At 43.3% G+C, this 21453-nt stretch overlaps 1 protein-coding gene across 1 annotated transcript; it reads left to right on the plus strand.

The window, feature by feature from the left end:
- Window positions 1-7884: 7884 nt before the first annotated feature.
- On the plus strand, window positions 7885-21289 carry inhbaa (inhibin subunit beta Aa). Its single transcript, XM_020108444.2, has 3 exons — window positions 7885-8014; window positions 8359-9114; window positions 20084-21289. Exons 2-3 carry the CDS (start codon window positions 8571-8573, stop codon window positions 20902-20904), a joined length of 1365 nt encoding a protein of 454 aa, XP_019964003.1. The 5' UTR covers window positions 7885-8014; window positions 8359-8570; the 3' UTR covers window positions 20905-21289.
- Window positions 21290-21453: the final 164 nt, after the last annotated feature.

Consider the following 21453-nt stretch of genomic DNA (forward strand, 5'->3'; position numbering starts at 1 on the left):
TACATAAAAACCACAAGGCACGACCTCAGGACTCATAACACCGATTGAAACACGCACGCATTCAGGAAAGTCCAGCTGTCGAGCAGCCAACAAACATGCATCACACATTCACACACAGTGACACAGGCTGCTCAAGTATTAAAGCTGCAGAGGCTGCGAGGTCATCGCACAACGGGCGGAGAAATAAACAATTATTCAACTGTTCTTAACCGAATTCAACAGAATCCAAAGGATCTGGTGAGAACTGTGGCTGACAAACGGTTACAGTCACCAGAAGGAGATGACGCTAGAGGTACCACACCCTGTCACGCTGTCTGGAAAATGTTGTGGATGAAAACTCAACCCTGTGGTCTGGACTGTCACTTTGAATCTGAGCTGGACATCTTGAGACGCTTTAGTCTGTCCCTCCACCTCCGGCCTCACAACCAGGACTATCGCTCCTGCCCAACAACTTCAGGATGTGAGACATTCAACAGGGCAGCAGTGACCCAATGTGACCCAATGTGACCCATGACAACAGCTTCCCTCACTGACTGTATATAAAGACCATCACTGACTGTATATAAAGACCATCACTGACTGTATATAAAGACGATCACTGACTGTATATAAAGATGATCACTGACTGTATATAAAGACCATCACTGACTGTATATAAAGATGATCACTGACTGTATATAAAGACCATCACTGACTGTATATAAAGATGATCACTGACTGTATATAAAGATGATCACTGACTGTATATAAAGACCATCACTGACTGTATATAAAGACCATCACTGACTGTATATAAAGACGATCACTGACTGTATATAAAGATGATCACTGACTGTATATAAAGACCATCACTGACTGTATATAAAGATGATCACTGACTGTATATAAAGACCATCACTGACTGTATATAAAGACGATCACTGACTGTATATAAAGATGATCACTGACTGTATATAAAGACCATCACTGACTGTATATAAAGATGATCACTGACTGTATATAAAGACCATCACTGACTGTATATAAAGACGATCACTGACTGTATATAAAGATGATCACTGACTGTATATAAAGACCATCACTGACTGTATATAAAGATGATCACTGACTGTATATAAAGACCATCACTGACTGTATATAAAGACGATCACTGACTGTATATAAAGATGATCACTGACTGTATATAAAGACGATCACTGACTGTATATAAAGACGATCACTGACTGTATATAAAGACTGTATATAAAGACGATCACTGACTGTATATAAAGACTGTATATAAAGACACTGACTGTATATAAAGACCATCACTGACTGTATATAAAGATGATCACTGACTGTATATAAAGATGATCACTGACTGTATATAAAGATGATCACTGACTGTATATAAAGACCATCACTGACTGTATATAAAGACCATCACTGACTGTATATAAAGACCATCACTGACTGTATATAAAGACGATCACTGACTGTATATAAAGACGATCACTGACTGTATATAAAGACTGTATATAAAGACGATCACTGACTGTATATAAAGACTGTATATAAAGACACTGACTGTATATAAAGACCATCACTGACTGTATATAAAGATGATCACTGACTGTATATAAAGATGATCACTGACTGTATATAAAGATGATCACTGACTGTATATAAAGATGATCACTGACTGTATATAAAGACCATCACTGACTGTATATAAAGACACTGACTGTATATAAAGATGATCACTGACTGTATATAAAGATGATCACTGACTGTATATAAAGATGATCACTGACTGTATATAAAGACACTGACTGTATATAAAGACGATCACTGACTGTATATAAAGACCATCACTGACTGTATATAAAGACACTGACTGTATATAAAGATGATCACTGACTGTATATAAAGACCATCACTGACTGTATATAAAGACGATCACTGACTGTATATAAAGACCATCACTGACTGTATATAAAGACGATCACTGACTGTATATAAAGACCATCACTGACTGTATATAAAGACCATCACTGACTGTATATAAAGATGATCACTGACTGTATATAAAGATGATCACTGACTGTATATAAAGATGATCACTGACTGTATATAAAGACCATCACTGACTGTATATAAAGATGATCACTGACTGTATATAAAGACACTGACTGTATATAAAGACCATCACTGACTGTATATAAAGACCATCACTGACTGTATATAAAGATGATCACTGACTGTATATAAAGACACTGACTGTATATAAAGACCATCACTGACTGTATATAAAGACACTGACTGTATATAAAGACCATCACTGACTGTATATAAAGACCATCACTGACTGTATATAAAGACGATCACTGACTGTATATAAAGACTGTATATAAAGACGATCACTGACTGTATATAAAGACTGTATATAAAGACACTGACTGTATATAAAGACCATCACTGACTGTATATAAAGATGATCACTGACTGTATATAAAGATGATCACTGACTGTATATAAAGATGATCACTGACTGTATATAAAGACCATCACTGACTGTATATAAAGACACTGACTGTATATAAAGATGATCACTGACTGTATATAAAGATGATCACTGACTGTATATAAAGATGATCACTGACTGTATATAAAGACACTGACTGTATATAAAGACGATCACTGACTGTATATAAAGACCATCACTGACTGTATATAAAGACACTGACTGTATATAAAGATGATCACTGACTGTATATAAAGACCATCACTGACTGTATATAAAGACGATCACTGACTGTATATAAAGACCATCACTGACTGTATATAAAGACGATCACTGACTGTATATAAAGACCATCACTGACTGTATATAAAGACCATCACTGACTGTATATAAAGATGATCACTGACTGTATATAAAGATGATCACTGACTGTATATAAAGATGATCACTGACTGTATATAAAGACCATCACTGACTGTATATAAAGATGATCACTGACTGTATATAAAGACACTGACTGTATATAAAGACCATCACTGACTGTATATAAAGACCATCACTGACTGTATATAAAGATGATCACTGACTGTATATAAAGACACTGACTGTATATAAAGACCATCACTGACTGTATATAAAGACACTGACTGTATATAAAGACCATCACTGACTGTATATAAAGACCATCACTGACTGTATATAAAGACGATCACTGACTGTATATAAAGACTGTATATAAAGACGATCACTGACTGTATATAAAGACTGTATATAAAGACACTGACTGTATATAAAGACCATCACTGACTGTATATAAAGATGATCACTGACTGTATATAAAGATGATCACTGACTGTATATAAAGATGATCACTGACTGTATATAAAGATGATCACTGACTGTATATAAAGACCATCACTGACTGTATATAAAGACACTGACTGTATATAAAGATGATCACTGACTGTATATAAAGATGATCACTGACTGTATATAAAGATGATCACTGACTGTATATAAAGACACTGACTGTATATAAAGACGATCACTGACTGTATATAAAGACCATCACTGACTGTATATAAAGACACTGACTGTATATAAAGATGATCACTGACTGTATATAAAGACCATCACTGACTGTATATAAAGACGATCACTGACTGTATATAAAGACCATCACTGACTGTATATAAAGACGATCACTGACTGTATATAAAGACCATCACTGACTGTATATAAAGACCATCACTGACTGTATATAAAGATGATCACTGACTGTATATAAAGATGATCACTGACTGTATATAAAGATGATCACTGACTGTATATAAAGACCATCACTGACTGTATATAAAGATGATCACTGACTGTATATAAAGACACTGACTGTATATAAAGACCATCACTGACTGTATATAAAGACACTGACTGTATATAAAGACCATCACTGACTGTATATAAAGATGATCACTGACTGTATATATATAATTCAACCTCTTCAACTTTATATAAACAAACTACATTCAGTCTCAAACTGTATTCAGCGTGATGTCGTGGAGGAGGAGGGGTTTATGAGCTGAGATATGTCCGCTGTATCTCTCCTTCCTTTTTCCTCTGCTTCACTCCATCGCAAGAGAGAGAGAGACAGAGGGAGAGAGAGGGACAGAGATAGAGACAGACAGACAGAGAGAGGGACAGAGATAGAGACAGACAGACAGAGAGAGAGAGAGATGGACAAACAGAGAGAGAGAGAGAGAGGGATGGACAGACAGACAGAGAGAGAGAGAGGGACAGAGATAGAGACAGACAGACAGAGAGAGAGGGACACACAGACAGAGAGAGAGTGAGACAGAGAGAGAGACAGACAGACAGACAGACAGACAGAGAGAGAGAGAGAGAGACAGACAGACAGACAGACAGACAGACAGAGACAGACAGAGAGAGAGACAGACAGACAGACAGAGACAGACAGACAGACAGACAGACAGAGAGAGAGAGAGACAGACAGACAGACAGAGAGAGAGAGAGGGACAGACAGAGAGAGAGACAGACAGACAGACAGAGAGAGAGAGGGACAGACAGACAGAGAGAGAGAGAGGGACAGACAGACAGAGAGAGAGAGTGAGACAGAGAGAGAGACAGACAGACAGACAGAGAGAGAGAGACTCAGTTGTCCCACTGTGAGGTCAGAGCAACACAATCCATCACACAGCTGGAGGACCCACCATGACCAATAAGACTGTTCAGACAGGGAGATAAATTAACCTGCTCCTCTGAGAGGAGAGGGAGGAGGACAGAGGAGGAGAGGGAGGAGGAGAGGGAGGAGGAGAGGGAGGAGGACAGAGGAGGAGAGGGAGGAGGAGAGGGAGGAGGAGAGAGAGAGAGGAGAGACAGGAGAGGAGAGGATGAAACTTATTAACACAGGAAGGAAGGAAAGGAGAAAGATAAAACAGGAGAGGAGGTACATAGAGACAGAATAAAAGATGAAGGGAGGAGGAAGAAAGATAAAACTGAAAGGTAAGGTAAAGGTGGAGGTACCATGAGGTCATAGAGACATTACAGCTCATGTCCACTAGATGGAGCAGTTCTTACACACACACACACACACACACTCTCGTCCCAACGCTTCCTTCACTTCTCCTCAGAAATAAACATCAAACTGTGATTTTCAAAGATTTTCAAAGACACATGAAAATATTCTGCTGCATCACTTTCTACACATTTGACCCAAATTCAGACATCGTATGGAAACTTTGTGAAAACTTTAGGCTCTGAGGTTGTAACAACACAAGGACGACGGACTTCAGAGTTGAAGAGCGTCGGTTTTCTCCGTCATATTCTCCTGGCAGATGTGAACCTTTCTTTAAAAACCAGGCGTTCTGCTGACGACAGGTTCATGACTCACAGGTTGTGAGTTATTTAAAGAAACCACCAGTGAAGACACGTTCAGATCACAATACACAACACCAACGCCTTTATAAGGCAACTGAGCGAGCGTGAGCTCACAGACATGAGCTGGAGGTTCTTCCTCCTCAAAGAAAAACTGACGAGTCACACACACACATTTCCCCCGCAGTCATGATGTCATCACAGCAGAGGGTGAATCCCAGACGTCTGATTCCTCTGTAACTCTGCGTCTTCTCTGTTTCCTCTACACTCAGCTGTGACTCCGTTCTCTGGGTTCTCCGTTGTCAGACCGCATGTGGGAGAGAGACAGGAACTTACACTATCTCTAAGAACATTGAAAACCTGACAGAACTTTAGAACCAGGACTCAATCACCTTCCATTTCTTCAGCTTCACCTAAAGAACCCTTTAGAAACTGATCCGACATTCTTCAAACACTTAGTAAAAATGCATGTTTAGAAGCTACTAGAACCACTACAACCTGCAGAACATCTGTGGAAGCAGCAAACCTTGTTTAGAACCTGTAAACTGTGAGAGCCTCTGAACCTTTAACTACTTTTAGAACATTTCGAATCCTGAGGACCTTAAACTGCTGGTGTTCTCTTCTCAGTTGAAACCCTTTTTGTTTCATCTATAAAGTCTCATTGACATTTGAACCTTAATCATGTGAGATGTTCCATCCTGCAGGATCCTCAGAACTTCAGAACCCAGTGAACTCTTCAGAACCTCATGATGAGTCTCGGTGTTTTAAGAGTAAAACAGATTCAGTTCACGCTCAGAATCATTTTAGAACAACTCTTTAAAATCAGGTTGAACTCAGAAGATATCAACAGGTTTAAATAATGAGCCGTTGTTATTTCATCTCTCCGTGAGGAAGACGATGAAGACAGACATTACTCTGACTCAGCAGCTCAACTTACACAAACACAATGACCAACAGCGTCAGCGTCCAGCAGGAATGACGGGGCTGATGGGAAATGAAGTGAGACAAACGTCTGGAGAGATGGTGAGGCGTTTTCGTGATGAAGACGAGGATGATAAGGATGAAGAAGAAGATGATCTCCTAATAAGGTCATGCTTGCTTGTGGTTTTTATCTTGATGTCAAGACAGATGAATGGATGAATAAAGGGCAGATGGACAGATGGAGGTGTGTGAGGCTAAGTTATGATGTTTACTCAGTTCTCAAACTAAATGTTAAACATCCGCAGCTGATGAATCTTTACGAACAAGTTCACCTCATCACACCGACCACGACAGAAACTACTCGAACTTTAGCTTCACAACAGCTTCTGTAGACGTCGACCATGACAACGAAAAACTGGGGGGGGGGTGATAGAGTGATAGAAAGACTGATAGAGTGATAGGCAGACTGATAGAGTGATAGAGTGATAGACAGACTGATAGAGTGATAGACAGACTGATAGAGTGATAGAAAGACTGATAGACTGATAGACAGACTGATAGAGTGATAGAGTGATAGATAGAGTGATAGATAGACTGATAGAGTGATAGAGTGATAGATAGAGTGATAGATAGACTGATAGAGTGATAGGCAGACTGATAGAGTGATAGATAGACTGATAGACAGTCTGATAGAGTGATAGAGTGATAGACAGACTGATAGAGTGATAGAAAGACTGATAGACTGATAGACAGACTGATAGAGTGATAGAGTGATAGATAGAGTGATAGATAGACTGATAGAGTGATAGAGTGATAGATAGAGTGATAGATAGACTGATAGAGTGATAGAGTGATAGATAGACTGATAGAGTGATAGATAGACTGATAGATAGAGTGATAGATAGACTGATAGACAGTCTGATAGAGTGATAGAGTGATAGACAGACTGATAGAGTGATAGAAAGACTGATAGACTGATAGACAGACTGATAGAGTGATAGAAAGACTGATAGAGTGATAGAAAGACTGATAGAGTGATAGAAAGACTGATAGAGTGATAGGCAGACTGATAGATAGAGTGATAGATAGACTGATAGGCAGACTGATAGAGTGATAGAGTGATAGACAGACTGATAGAGTGATAGAGTGATAGACAGACTGATAGAGTGATAGATAGACTTATAGACAGACTGATAGAGTGATAGACAGACTGATAGAGTGATAGACAGGAGAGTCACAGGCAAAGAATAAGTCATCCAAGATTTTCCCCTCAACACGTAACTCATTCACAGACGGAACGAGGAAGCGAGGGAGGGAGGGAGGGAGGGAGGGAGGGAGGGATGAAGGAATCCCAGCTTTGCTCCATTAACAGTGGAACCGAGGGAGGAACTCAGGGAGGGGAGGAATGAATAAAGAGAGAGAGAGCGAGGGAGGAGGGTGAAGGTAAAAGTTGGAAGTGCTATGAGTCACAGAGCGAGATGGGAGGAGACTGGAGTGGAAGAGGGAGAGAGAGAGAGATGGAGTGAGGTATAATTATGGTAGGAGGCTGCCAGGGCGAGAGAGAGAGAGGAGAGAGAAGGGGAGGGAGGGAAAGAAAGACGAGAGCGAGGAGAGAGAGAGTCCAGCCCACTCCGGTAAAACCATTCAACTGGTGAGCAAGGGAATGCATTCGCCACAGAGAGAGAGAGAGGAAAAGAGGTAAAAGAGAGAGAGAAAGGAACTCCCTTCGTCTGGGAAAACTTAGTGAACACACACTCTGAACACACTCTGCAGCGACTTCATCAAGGATCCTTCTGCTCGCCACCGTTCTTCCTTCTATGCTTTTTCATCATCCATTCATCACATCTGAGTTTTGTCCTCTTCTTCTTCTTCTTCTTCTTGTTTTGTTTTTTCTTTCTTTCTTTCTTGTGACGCCTCCACATTTTCCAGCCATCTGTCCCTAAAGATAAGGATTACTCATTCTCTCTCTGGCCGTTGTTTTTTCCTTTGTTGTCCTCCTCTCTCTCGTTTCTTCACAGATTTTTTTCCCTCCGTTTTCGCAGGTGGACTCTGAGCTGAGCTGAACTTTGCAGCTTCCAAACTTCTGCGAGAGCGAGTGAGCGAGGGAAGGAAGACAAAGACAGACGGAGAGAGAGAGAGAGATCTTTCTTATTTCTGTAACCAGTTTTTCTTTTGGTCAAAAACTTTTCTTCTTCGTCGCTCTGTCTGCATCACCAGCTCCAGCACAACAGCCAATCAGGCATCTGCCGCCGTCATGTCCGTCTTACCTCTTCTCAGCTGGACCGTCCTGGTCCTGGTGCAGAGCTGCACCTCGTCTATGGACCCGGCTTCTAAACCTCATCCACCGCCGCTTTCTCTGACCGTCCATCCTCACTACCAGCCGCTGCTGGACGCTGCCCCCAGCTCCCACTGCCCCTCCTGCGCCCTGGCGAGGATGAGGAGGAACGAAGGCGGCACGGGAGTGGAGGATTTGGCGGGGCACGAGCGAGAGGAAGAGGAGGCAGCTCAGCAAGATGTGGTGGAAGCGGTGAAGAGGCACATCCTGAACATGCTGCATCTCCAGGCTCGGCCCAACATCACTCGGCCCGTGCCGCGCGCCGCTCTCCTCAACGCTCTGCGCAAGCTCCACGTGGGGCGAGTGGCGGAAGACGGCAGCGTGCAGATCGAGGGGGAGGAGGCGGCTCGAGGGCGGGGAGGAGGTGGGGGAGGAGCAGCAGCAGCTGCGGTGGCGGCGTACCGGACAGGAGACAGCGACGATGCACAGGAGACGACAGAGATTATCACCTTTGCTGAGGCTGGTAAGTAAATATTGGACGTGTGTGTGTTTCAGCATCTTTTGACATTGAGACGTGTAAAACCTGTAAATGTGAGACAAAGACAATTTGTCACAAATTAAGGTTTTTTTAAGAATCGCATGGACGTCACATTCTTTATGTCAGTGACTGTCCTCATCACTAAATGTGTGTGTGTGTAATAAGAGACAAATCTGCTTGTTGAAATGGTCAGTGTTCACCTTTAATTCCACCTGCTTACTCATTAACACACACACACAAACACACACACACACACACACACTCACACACACACACTCACACACACACACACACTCACACACACTCACACACACACACACACACACACTCACACACACACACACTCACACACACACACACCTCTGTAATAGCCTCCCGCTGTTTCCAAAGAATACCTCATTAACTACTTAAAGTCAGAGCAGATTTGTGTGTTGCCCCCTGTGTGGGTGTGTGTGTGTGAGAATGTGTGTGTGGGTGGGTGTGTGTCTGTGGGTGTGTGTGTGTGTGTATGGGTGTGTGTGTATGGGTGTGTGTGTATGTGTGAGAGTGTGTGTGTATGGGTGTGTGTGTGTCTGTGTGTGTGTGAGAGTGTGTGTGTGTGTATGGGTGTGTGTGTGTGTTTGTCTGTGTGTGTGAGTGTTTGTGTGTGTGTGAGAGTGTGTGTGTATGGGTGTGTGTGTGTCTGTGTGTGTGTGTGAGAGTGTGTGTGTGTGTGTATGGGTGTGTGTGTTTGTGTATGTGTGAGAGTGTGTGTGTATGGGTGTGTGTGTGTGTGTATGTGTGAGAGTGTGTGTGTATGGGTGTGTGTGTGTGTGTATGTGTGAGAGTGTGTGTGTATGGGTGTGTGTGTGTGTGTGTCTGTGTGTGTGAGTGTTTGTGTGTGTGTGTGTGTATGGGTGTGTGTGTGTGTGTCTGTGTGTGTGTGTGTGTGTGTGTGTGTCTGTGTGTGTCTGTGTGTGTGAGAGTGTGTGTGTATGGGTGTGTGTGTGTGTATGTGTGAGAGTGTGTGTGTATGGGTGTGTGTGTGTGTTTGTCTGTGTGTGTGAGTGTTTGTGTGTGTGTGTTTGTGTGTGTGTGTGTGTGTGTGTGTCTGTGTGTGTCTGTGTGTGTGAGTGTGTCTGTGTGTGAGTGTGTGTGTGTGTGTGAGTGTGTGTGTGTGTGTGTGTGTGTGTCTGTGTGTGAGTGTGTCTGTGTGTGTGTGTCTGTGTGTGTGTGTGTGTGTGTGAGTGTGTGTGTGTGTGTGTGTGTGTGTCTGTGTGTGAGTGTGTCTGTGTGTGTGTGTCTGTGTGTGTGTGAGTGTTTGTGTCTGTGTGTGTGTGTGTGTGTGTGTGAGTGTGTGTGTGTGTGTGTGTGTGTGTGTGTGTGCTGGCTTCTCTGAGAGACGGTAGCGACAGAGCGAGTCACAGAGAAAGACGGAGGAGGTGTGGTGATGCTGTGCGAGTCGTCCTCTCCGTCAGCGCGGCAGCTCAGGCGTTAACTGTCACCTCCCCCTGTCCCGTCACCTTTGACCTGCGGGTTCGCCCCATTTAACATGTTTTAAAACGGCTTCAGATCCTCGAGGGGCCACACGGCCGCGCACGTGTGAGCTTCACTGTCACTGTGGAAACAAGTGTTTTAAATCAAGGCTGAATTACTGATAATCATTGATGTGGTTGTGTGTTGATGTGTCTGAGAGCAGGAGACGTCCGCTGTGAGTTTCATCTGAATCATACTGAAGAGATTCTAATTGTTATATTATTAATTGTCACAGATTCACATTAAATGATTTTAAATTAAACTTTTATAAACTATAAAAAGAAACAGGTAATAATAATAATAATTAGTTAAATGACTGCAGTTAGTTTGTTTAGTGGTTTTGAAATTTCCAGGAGCTGACCTGTTACTCAGACTGAGTGGGCGGGGCTACTTCTATCCTGAAATGGTCATCACAGGAAGTGTTGCAGACACTTATGTTTGTGACGTATTGAACAGATAAACATTGAAACTGTGCTGAAAGACCATTCGAGAACCAGAACACAGATTCATCACCTGCCCTGGTTCCTTTATCGCTGCTCCACCTCTCTGATTGGTCAGCCTGGTCGGAGCCAGTAGACTGAGTGTTGTTGTGTGAATCATCCTGAACCTTGGAAACTCAAACCAAACTCATCTGTTCGTATCTTTATCTCTTTTAAACCACAAACACTGCTACTAACAGGTCTAGACAACTACAAACAAACACATCATTTATTCTGAAAATCGGCATTTTTAAGCCACAAGGGGGAAGAAAACTGACAGAACCACCGGGTTAAAAGTAATTTATGCTCGTTAGATAAGTAAGCAGAGTTAGTTCTTACTCTGCATTCTTTTGTTTTTATATGTTTGCAGAGAATTAAGTAGACATACGAAAAAGACAAAATGGAGCAGTAGCACCCGAAATCATGGAAGGGCAGTGTAGCCCAACCGTTTTTCAACAGTGCAACTTCATAGATCTATATCGTGTTACTTTGCCCAGAGACAAACAGTTACTGCAGCTGAGAGGTGATCGGACGAGACACTCTCGTCTCTGCTTCGCCCTCTAGTGGCTGTAACCATGCCAACGTAAAAGACGCGAGAAGGAACGTGTTGAAAACGGAATTGAAACAGATAAATCTGTTTTTGTTTGTAAAGTCAGAATAAATCAACCTTGACAGACACAAGTGTGATTTTTAAAAGAATCGAGAGACACTTTTAAAATGATGATAACAAAGTTAAACGTGTCAGTTTGTGAATCAGTTGGCGAGTTACTAAAGCGGAGTTTTTTCCAGGCAGGACAGTGTTGATAAAGTTTTCATTTGAAGCTGAAGACAAACTTAATGCTGAAAGTGGCTGAAAAGTTCAGCAGAGTTTAAGTTAAACAAAAGATGCTGCGGCCAAAACGATAAAACTGTTTGTCAGAGGTAAAACCGACCCGCTGTGAGAATTCTTTGCACCCAGCCAGTCCGGTGCTTTGTTTGGAAGAAGTGATGCGTTCGGGGACCTCGGTAATTATTTTGGGCGACAGAGATGACGAGTAAGGGAGCAGAGGGACGACTGAATTCTTGGCGTAGACGAAGTGTCAACCTCCGTTTAGCAGCTCCGACACAATATCTATCTGTCCGCCGTTTTCTGTCCATCTATTCTATTGGTCTGTTCCGCTTCACCCCCCCCCCCCCACACACACACACAGGACAATTAGGCTAATTGAACTTAATTGAACACATCATTAGCAACATTCCACAATCCACTTTCATCTGCCTCGCTCTCCCTCATCCTAACCTCGATCTACCCTTCAGACTTAATGAACCCATCATTGTTGGATCTGTTGCCGCCTCTGTCTGGGGATTCAAACCAGCAACTCATCTGACAAGCTCTGGGGTGCGGTTCACTGACCCCCGACAACTGAGCAAATCAGAGCCGTGGATAGAAAAGACAAAGGCAGACGAAAATGTCCGTCTGATATGAAAATAAACCACAATTAGCATCTTTCCTTTCTCTGTTTTCTTCTCTCCTGTGCTCGTTTTTCTTTCTCTTCATCTTTTTCCTCTTCTTGTCTTTTTCTTGGCATTGACTCCCCTCCTCCACTCTATATTTTCTCTGCTGCTGTTCCTCCTTTCTAAATTTTTGGGTGTGGCGTGGCTTTAGCGTGTTAATGGCGTGTTTACAGTCCTGTCTGTGCCTTCATAGCGCTGCTGGTTTGAATCCCCGGTGGCTTTTGGTTTGGTCAACATCGTCCCACCACATCGTTTCGCTTCACTCTGATGTGTGAGCCAAAGATGTTCTATGTCTGAGCGGATGAATCACTTGATAGTAAATAACTACAGATTGTGTCCAGAGCTGCAGCTCGAAACATGAGACGACAAGAAACCCAAGAGATGAAGATGCTGTGAATGTGACTCCTCCTCCTGAGCTTTAAAAACACATCAGTGAGTCACTGTTACACTATCACCACGCTCCTTCAACTCACACTCACACACACACACTCACACTCACACATACACACATACACACCGTCCTGCTGCCACAAATACTCACTGAGACACTGCTGAAAATAGTCCCCAACAAATGCTCGTCTCAGAAAACATCTTCAGTGTCCTTGCACCATTTTATGTTTTTTTTAAGACCTGTTAAGATTCAATTCCAGAAACATTTCTTTAAACCTACTAATGGACTTAATAACATATCGGATGGTAACTGCTGAAGTTATTTGTCTTAAGTGAACAGTTACTCATTTGTTCTTTTAGTTGTTTTTCTTTTTTTTAATATAGCTAGCTAGATAATTCCTTGGAAATAATAATAATAAAAACAATAGTAATATTGTTAAAGTTAGTTTCAGTTGGTTTAATCTTGAGTTCTGAAGGTACTGAGCACCAGCTGATGTGAACCCTTGTATCTGCAGTGATTGAAATACTGACACGATGTTAAACCTCTTCCCACTGAGACTTAAATATTCATGTTCCGTAGCGTTTCCAGTTGTGATCCGAATCTGCTCAAATATACAGTGAAGTTCGTGTCTTCGATACAGGACATGAATCAAACCTCCATCAGAACAAAGTGTCACTGAAACACAGTCAGAGTGAGACATCGCTGCATCTCCCTCCTCTCTGCCGGCGGCTCGCTGTGAGGAACCTCTGGAATCATGGAGGACAGGAAGGCAGCGATGATCCAGTTCAAACAGAGGGGGAGGAACGAGAGAGGAACGAGAGAGGGACGAGAGAGGGACGAGAGAGGAATGAGAGAGGGACGAGGGAGGGACGAGGGAGGGAGGTCTGACGATGAAACTGGTCGTACTGCAAGTGTGACGCAGCAGGAAGTGGCTGATGGTTAAATGTTGTTGATGAACAGTCCTGAAGTAGAGGAGCTTCTTCTTCTCCTCTTTAACTCAGGTAGTTTTCACCTTCCATCACTCCTCCCACTGATGGTGTGATAAACGTTTTTCACTGTGGTCAACGCCATCGTCTCATTTCTCTGCTTCATGAGTAGATCATCACTCAGTAGATCTCACACCTGCACCAACAGGTGTAAGGTTACAGACCTGTGAGTAGCATCGACGTGGCGCCGAGATCACGTGGATTCAGTCCCGAATGATGATAATGAGCTTTGAGGCGGAGTTGGAGCGTGGTGGAGGGATACGCTCTGCGTCAGTGAGGTTTTACCGTGTGATCATCTCTGACGTGTGATGAGACATGAAAACTTTCAGAAATTAAAGGAATGAAGTTGTTGATTTGGTCACAGATCTTTGTTTAGTGTCGGTGTGACCACGTGATGATGAGTTGATTGTTAGAACCAAAGTTTCTCTGGTGAAGTGAGTTTACGAGCGTGAAAGCAATTTGTCTTTATGCAGAAAAGCATCTGGATGATGTCAAGGACTTAGACGGGTTTGATTCCAGACCAGATCAAAGTCTTCATCGCCTGGCGTCTATTTTCTGTCCTGTCAGAACTTCTCGTCAAACTCTCCAGACGTGTCAGGAGCTTGTCTGCAAACGGCGAGCTGAAGCAGCCGGGACATTTGACTGAAGCGCTCATCTGTTCTCTCATTATAAATAAACTGGCCTGGGAACCCAGACAGACAGAGAGAGTCAGGAGCTGGCACTTCAACTTCAATTTAGCTCAAAACTTTATTGTCCTGAGAGAGAAATCTGGCTTTGTTGACAAGGTCTGAAAATGAAAAACATGACCTAAAATCACTGTGTTAAAAAACAGGAAAATGTGACTGAGCAGCCGACGTTCTCACACTCGATGTGATTTCATGTTCGAATTTAAACTTCACAGTCCAGTTGTATTTCACAGCTAAAGCACGCGACAGAAACAACTTCACGACACCAGCTGTTACAACAAACTGCTTCACTTCATCGTCTCTTCGACACAAAGTTTTCCAGCAACAGCAATAAAAACATTCTCAGTACATAAACACAGTTTGGAAAATGAATCACAGACCATGTTTTACACACTGATTCCATGTCACAACGTTCTCAGTGGAAATAAAGAAACAAGCTTCTTCATGCAGAGAAGTGGAACATGGTTATTTTACATGTTATTATCATGATATAGGCTTTATCTTGGTTCTAGGTCTGACTACAAGAAATACTCTATTGTCCTCAATTGTTCGATCAACTCATGGTCACGACTTCTGCAGTGACTCGTGAGCGCGCTCAGTCTAACCTAACCCAACCACATGACAGTGAAGCCAAATCATCAGTATCGCCCCCTGGTGTCTGGCTGCAGTATAGGTCATAAACCTCCTCCTCCATGTTAGCAGATGGGACATTTAATTTCAGCTCGTTCTCTCTCTGATGTTTGTGTTTCTGATCAGTATGGTTTGAATGAGTTATTTGATGAGCAGAGTTAGGCAGATTTAGTTTCCTGTCTTGAACTGCTCAGTGCGTTTACTAACACGCACACACACGATCAGCCTGAGCCGGCGTCGTCTGGAGCAGATTTGTGACACTGCCACTGAAGTTGTCGCCATTTAAACACTTTCATCAGCGACTCTTAAATGAACAGGACGACATCACGTGTACCCGATGTTTCTTCCCGACTTTGTACCTTGTAAGGTAAAATGAAGTTTTTATAATATTGTCATACAGATGTTTTCTTTTACGCCAACTCTTTAAATTTGCATCAAATTAAAACATGAAATTACTCTGAAACTTCCCCTGAAGGAGCTTTAAACCAAAAACATGAGTTTGAGCTCTTTCCACGTCTTGATTTATTTATTGGATTCATGAAACAAAGCTGTTTAGTCACAGCAGGAACTGAACCCACAACACCCCTCCTCACTCTGAGCGTCAGATGTCTTTAACTCCTGCGGGTCAACGCAGACGTTTTAAATACAAGTGGTGTGTGTGTGTGTGTGTGTGTGTGTGTGTGTGTGTGTGTGTGTGTGTGTGTGTGTGTGTCTGTGTGTGTGTGTCTGTGTGTGTGTGTCTGTGTGTGTGTGTGTGTGTGTGTGTGTGTGTCTGTGTGTGTGTGTGTGTGTGTGTGTGTGTGTGTGTGTGTGTGTGTGTGTCTGTGGGGAGGGGGTTGACCCAGCCCACTGATCCCTCCTAATGTAAACTAAAGTGACAGAAGAAAGGGCGGACTGATCCTTTTAATGGCAAACAGGAATAAAGAAAGCCGACACGAGGCGACACTGCTCCTGTGGTGAACTGTGAAAAATATTCACCACGAATAATCAGTAAAAGGTTTAAACACCACATTGAAAGTTTCCAGCAGTGGATTGTGTCGCACTTGGGGCTGTAGTGAGGATTTGTGGCATATCTAAAAATTTAAGATCTATAGTTGAAAAGTGAAGAAATATTTATTTCATGTTTCTATATTTAGACTCTTTACATGTTTTTCCGTTTTTTAAATTTGTAATTAAAAAAACATCAGGTTTTAGTATTTATCTAATCTATGATAGTTTCAGTACTTGTATCATTTATCATGGTTTGTTGACTTACAGAAGCTTTTAGCTTTAGTTGTACAGTTTTTAGAGACAGGAAGCATTAAGTAGAAAATACCAACGTAAACACTGGAGGAACCTTATGATGGTTCAAGATCAATAAGCTTTGACATGATTGTTTCTGTTGTCTGTCCTGGGAAATTTAGAAAATACATGTATGTATCATTGATTGTGAAGTTTCATGATTTTGTCCATGTTTCATCTGTTTAAGTTTCACATTGTAATTTAGAGACTAAAGAATTGAGTCTGACATACGTCCTGTCATCACCCATCATCGCGTCGTCTACCTCGACTTGACTCTGATTGGTTTGAAGACGGAGTCTGACCGGGTCGTGTTCTCAGTTGGGCGGGGGGGAATGGAGAAAATGACTGAAGCTTCATCTGGTTGCCATGGTAACATCATGATGATCACTTCCAGCATCAGCCCCTTCAGGTGCAGTACTACAGTACTACAGTACTCCACAGTACTACAGTACTGCAGTACTGCAGTACTACAGTACTACAGTACTCCACAGTACTACAGTACTACAGTACTGCAGTACTACAGTACTCCACAGTACTACAGTACTGTAGTACTGCACAGTACTACAGTACTACAGTACTCCACAGTACTACAGTACTCCACAGTACTGCAGTACTACAGTACTACAGTACTCCACAGTACTACAGTACTCCACAGTACTGCAGTACTACAGTACTACAGTACTCCACAGTACTACAGTACTCCACAGTACTGCAGTACTACAGTACTACAGTACTCCACAGTACTCCACAGTACTACAGTACCAAGTACTCCACAGTCACGAAGATGGTTCAACAAGAGTATTTATATGTCAGGGGTTAAAATGAAACTTGCTGCACGTTATTTTGCTCAGCGTTGATGTCGAGCAGCGGTGCAGGAAGATGGAGAGTTTGATCCCTTTAATGTAAACATGACAGAGCGGTAGATTAACGTCCCCATTAGGACGACAGGAAGTGCTCGTACGATGATCCATTACATCTGTTAGATAAGGAGGAGAAACGCCTGAACAGAAGCTGCTAAGACGTTTTCTTTGAGTTTAAAAGTTAAAACTCAGTGGGTGGTAGCAGCAGTGTGTGTGTGTGTGTGTGTGTGTGTGTGTGTGTGTGTGTGTGTGTGTGTGTGTGTGTGTGGTCTCAGTAAATGCAGGGAACATGGAGGGTGTGTTCACTCACTGTTAGCTGCGTCTCCTCGTGGCGATGCGTTCAGGTATCACCTGTCAAGGCAGGAAAAAAACACGGTGGTCAGACGTTACAGGTTTGACTTCACTATGAGACAAGGCCAGGACAACTGATGGTGGTCACCCAGTGCATTGTGGGATATTGAGGCCCAGAGGAATCTGAAGTCTTTAAACTGACTTTTTCTTTTAAACATTTCTACCTGACAAGTTGTTTCATGTTTAAACTAGTTGTTTCATAACATCTATATATTCGATGAACTTCGATGTTTAGAGGACATTCTCCACAGAAGAGACCTGATGGACAAAGTAGTTCTCTGAAGAACACACACACTCACACACACACACACTCACACACACACACACTCACTCTCACACACACACACACACACACACACTCACTCTCACACATACACACACACACACACAAACACACACACACACACACAAACACACACTCACACACACACACACACACTCACACACACACACACACAAACACACACACACACACACACACACACACACTCACACACACACACACACACACACACACACGTCTGTTTAGACAGGGCAGTGTTGAAGCTGTGTGTTTCAGATGAGTTGCAGGAATCAGGTTTTATGAGTTGTTGAGTTGTTGAGTGTGTGTTAGTGTAAAAGGACGGGGATTAGAGAGTTGGACACAAGCTGTGAGGAGACGACTTGCAGATGTCAGACTGACACTTTGCGGAGGTTTTACACACTGATGACACATCAGGTCGTTCTTATCACACCAATGTGCATTCAAGTGTTCGTGACTTGTTAGTTTTTTGCCGCTTGATTTGACGAACTACATCCTCCACTGGCAGCAGCACAGTTATTCAGTGAGCTGTGATTGTTGAGTGTTTGTGCAGAAACACACGTGTAACACGACTCTGAGGTGACCGTCTATCCGCAGCTCTTCTGTCACTACAGACATAACAACAGGCTTCGTGTGGACAACGTCAAGCTGACGACACGCCACTGTTACAGCTGTTAACGTGCTATTAGGATTTCATCCATCGCCAACTGTGAGGAACTAAAAAATGAAATGTTCATTCATTCATCTGTTAGTTCTTTTCTTCTTCTCATCCTAAGGGGCCCGACCTTTGACTTAGTACAAGACTATTTCCAGCGGTGGAGTAAGCCGTGCTGGAGCAGGCGGTGCTTGATGAGTGTGCACGTGGAGGACGATATAGGATTTGAAGCGTTCTGAGTATTAATAGAGTGAAACTTTTATTTTTTAATGTTTCCAAAGGATGATGCGAGCGAGGCAATCACCTCCAAATTGTCACTTAAATGGCGTGAATGGACTCGCTAAGTGTCGATCGCCCACACTCTCTCTCTCACACACACACACACAGCCGCCCATTCACACTGTTTAATAGAACATCTCTGCTTCTGACATTCATAAACTCTAAAATCGTGACTAAGTTTCTGTATGGACGCCCACGAGCGAGAGACATTACAGACAGACAGAGAGAGAGAGAGAGAAAAGGTGATGCACAGATCTTATGTAACCGTGGCGATGACAGTAATTGGGTCCTGAAGCTGATGATTAGCTGCCTGAAGGTTTCAAGGAAATGTAAAGTACAGGTCTGGACATACTGTACGTGTGTGTGTGTGTGTGTGTCTGTGTGTGTGTGTGTGTGTGTGTGTGTGTACATCAGGTTCTGGAGTAACTTTTTTTAATTTTTTGATGTTATAAAGTGTCTGAAGAACAAATCATTCGTCTACATAGATAAAATGTACATATAGTGCAAATTAAAACCAGAACCAACAACAATGTTCAGGGCTCCAATGGACCGAACAAAAACCCACTCAGAGAGAAACACCTCCGTTAACCAAAGCTGTGGTTAGGGTTCTTACAGAGACCCGCTGCCTGACAGACACAGCTGACCGGGCCAAGTCTCCAGAAATGACTCTGCAGCAAAACTAAAACCCAACATTTAAAAAACTGAGCGGCAGCAGCTCGTGGTGGGAACCATTACCTTCAACCAAAACCTCTGACCGCTGCTGAGTCAGCAGGAAGAGACCAATCAGCAGAGAGCGTGAGGTCATGATGGAGATTCTCACATAATGATAAGTGTGTGATTCTATGGTTCAGATGTGGCTGTCACACTCAAACATGTGTGTGTGAGAGTGTGTGTGTGTGTGTGTGTGTGTGAGACGTTTCACTAAAGCATCAGTACTGTTGCTATAGCTACCTGCAGGCATTACCATGTTTACCTGCCAGCCAATCAGGGAGCAGTCATCTTGTGATTGACAGTGTTCTAACCCTGTCTGTGTCTCTGTGTCTCAGGTGAATCTCAGGGCGTGGTCAACTTCGTCCTCTCTAAAGAAGGTGGCTCTCTGTCTCTGGTTGAGCAGGCGAACATCTGGCTCTTCCTCCGTTTGGCTAAGACAAACCGCAGCAGAGCCAAAGTCACCATCCGCCTCTTCCAGCAGCGCCGGCTCACCAACCGACAACCAACTCTGCCGCAGGACGATATCCTGCTAGCAGACAAGACTGTGGACACCCGTCGCAGCGGCTGGCACACCTTCCCCGTGTCTGCGGCAGTGCAGGCACTGCTGGAGAGCACAGAGAGCACGACGTTGAGCCTGAGGGTGTCCTGTCCGCTATGTGCTGATGCAGGGGCCACAGTTATTCTGGTTTCTGGCGGTTCAGAGACATCGCAGCGCACCAACCAGCGGGAACAATCCCACCGGCCCTTCCTGATGGCCGTGGTCCGACAGGCTGATGGCAGCGACTCACGGCGACGCAGGAAGCGAGGGCTTGAATGTGATGGGAAAGTCCGGGTGTGTTGCAAAAGGCAGTTCTATGTCAACTTCAAAGACATCGGCTGGAACGACTGGATAATCGCGCCCCCCGGTTACCATGCCAACTACTGCGAGGGCGAGTGTCCCTCTCACGTGGCGAGCATCACTGGGTCTACACTGTCCTTCCACTCCACTGTCATTAGCCACTACCGCATGAGGGGCCACAGCCCCTTCCAGAACCTGAGGTCGTGCTGCGTGCCCACTCGGCTACGAGCCATGTCCATGCTCTACTACAACGAGGAGCAGAAGATCATCAAGAAGGACATCCAGAACATGATCGTGGAGGAGTGCGGCTGCTCATAAACTAGAGCCTGACCTGGACCAGAGACAGGACCTCTGACCCCGGAGAGAGACAGAGAGACAAGGACGAGACGGAGGAATGAGAAAAAAATGTGACTTCATGATCTGCGTGTCTCTCATCTACTGTGTTTCAGGCTTCACCTCCTCCCTCCGTCCCTCCTGGACGCTCTCTGGGATAAAAACTCTCTGGACTCGAGTCTTCATGGCACTTTCAGAAAAAAAGAAAAGAAAAAGGTAGAAAAAAAGAATATCTAATATATTTTTGTTACAAATGGACGGAGCAAGGCTTATTTATGTGGCTGAAATATTCAAGCACCACTCGACCGTCCGACCTTGGAGATGAAGTGCATGAAAAACTACAGACAAAAATCTCAAAACTATGCAACTTGTTTCATGTTTTTCTGATTTTATTGTATTTCACTTTGACTGGTTTTTGTTTCCCGACTGTTTACGTTTTGAAAATCTAGAAGAAAGAAGAAAACTCTTTTGTGTTCTTTTTTTAGAAGTATAAATGTGTGTGTGTGTGTGTGTGTGTGTGTGTGTGTGTGTGTG

Source organism: Paralichthys olivaceus, chromosome 17, assembly GCF_024713975.1.
Source record: "Paralichthys olivaceus isolate ysfri-2021 chromosome 17, ASM2471397v2, whole genome shotgun sequence".
In the NCBI taxonomy this organism is placed as follows: Eukaryota; Metazoa; Chordata; class Actinopteri; order Pleuronectiformes; family Paralichthyidae; genus Paralichthys; species Paralichthys olivaceus.

What these genes read in the sequence shown, in the direction of transcription:
- inhbaa (XM_020108444.2), top strand. Translation starts at nt 8,571, where the DNA reads ATGTCCGTCTTACCTCTTCTCAGCTGGACCGTCCTGGTCCTGGTGCAG. An exon ending in TATCACCTTTGCTGAGGCTG is followed by an intron (nt 9,115 to 20,083) that starts GTAAGTAAATAT and finishes TCTGTGTCTCAG; the next exon opens with GTGAATCTCAGGGCGTGGTC.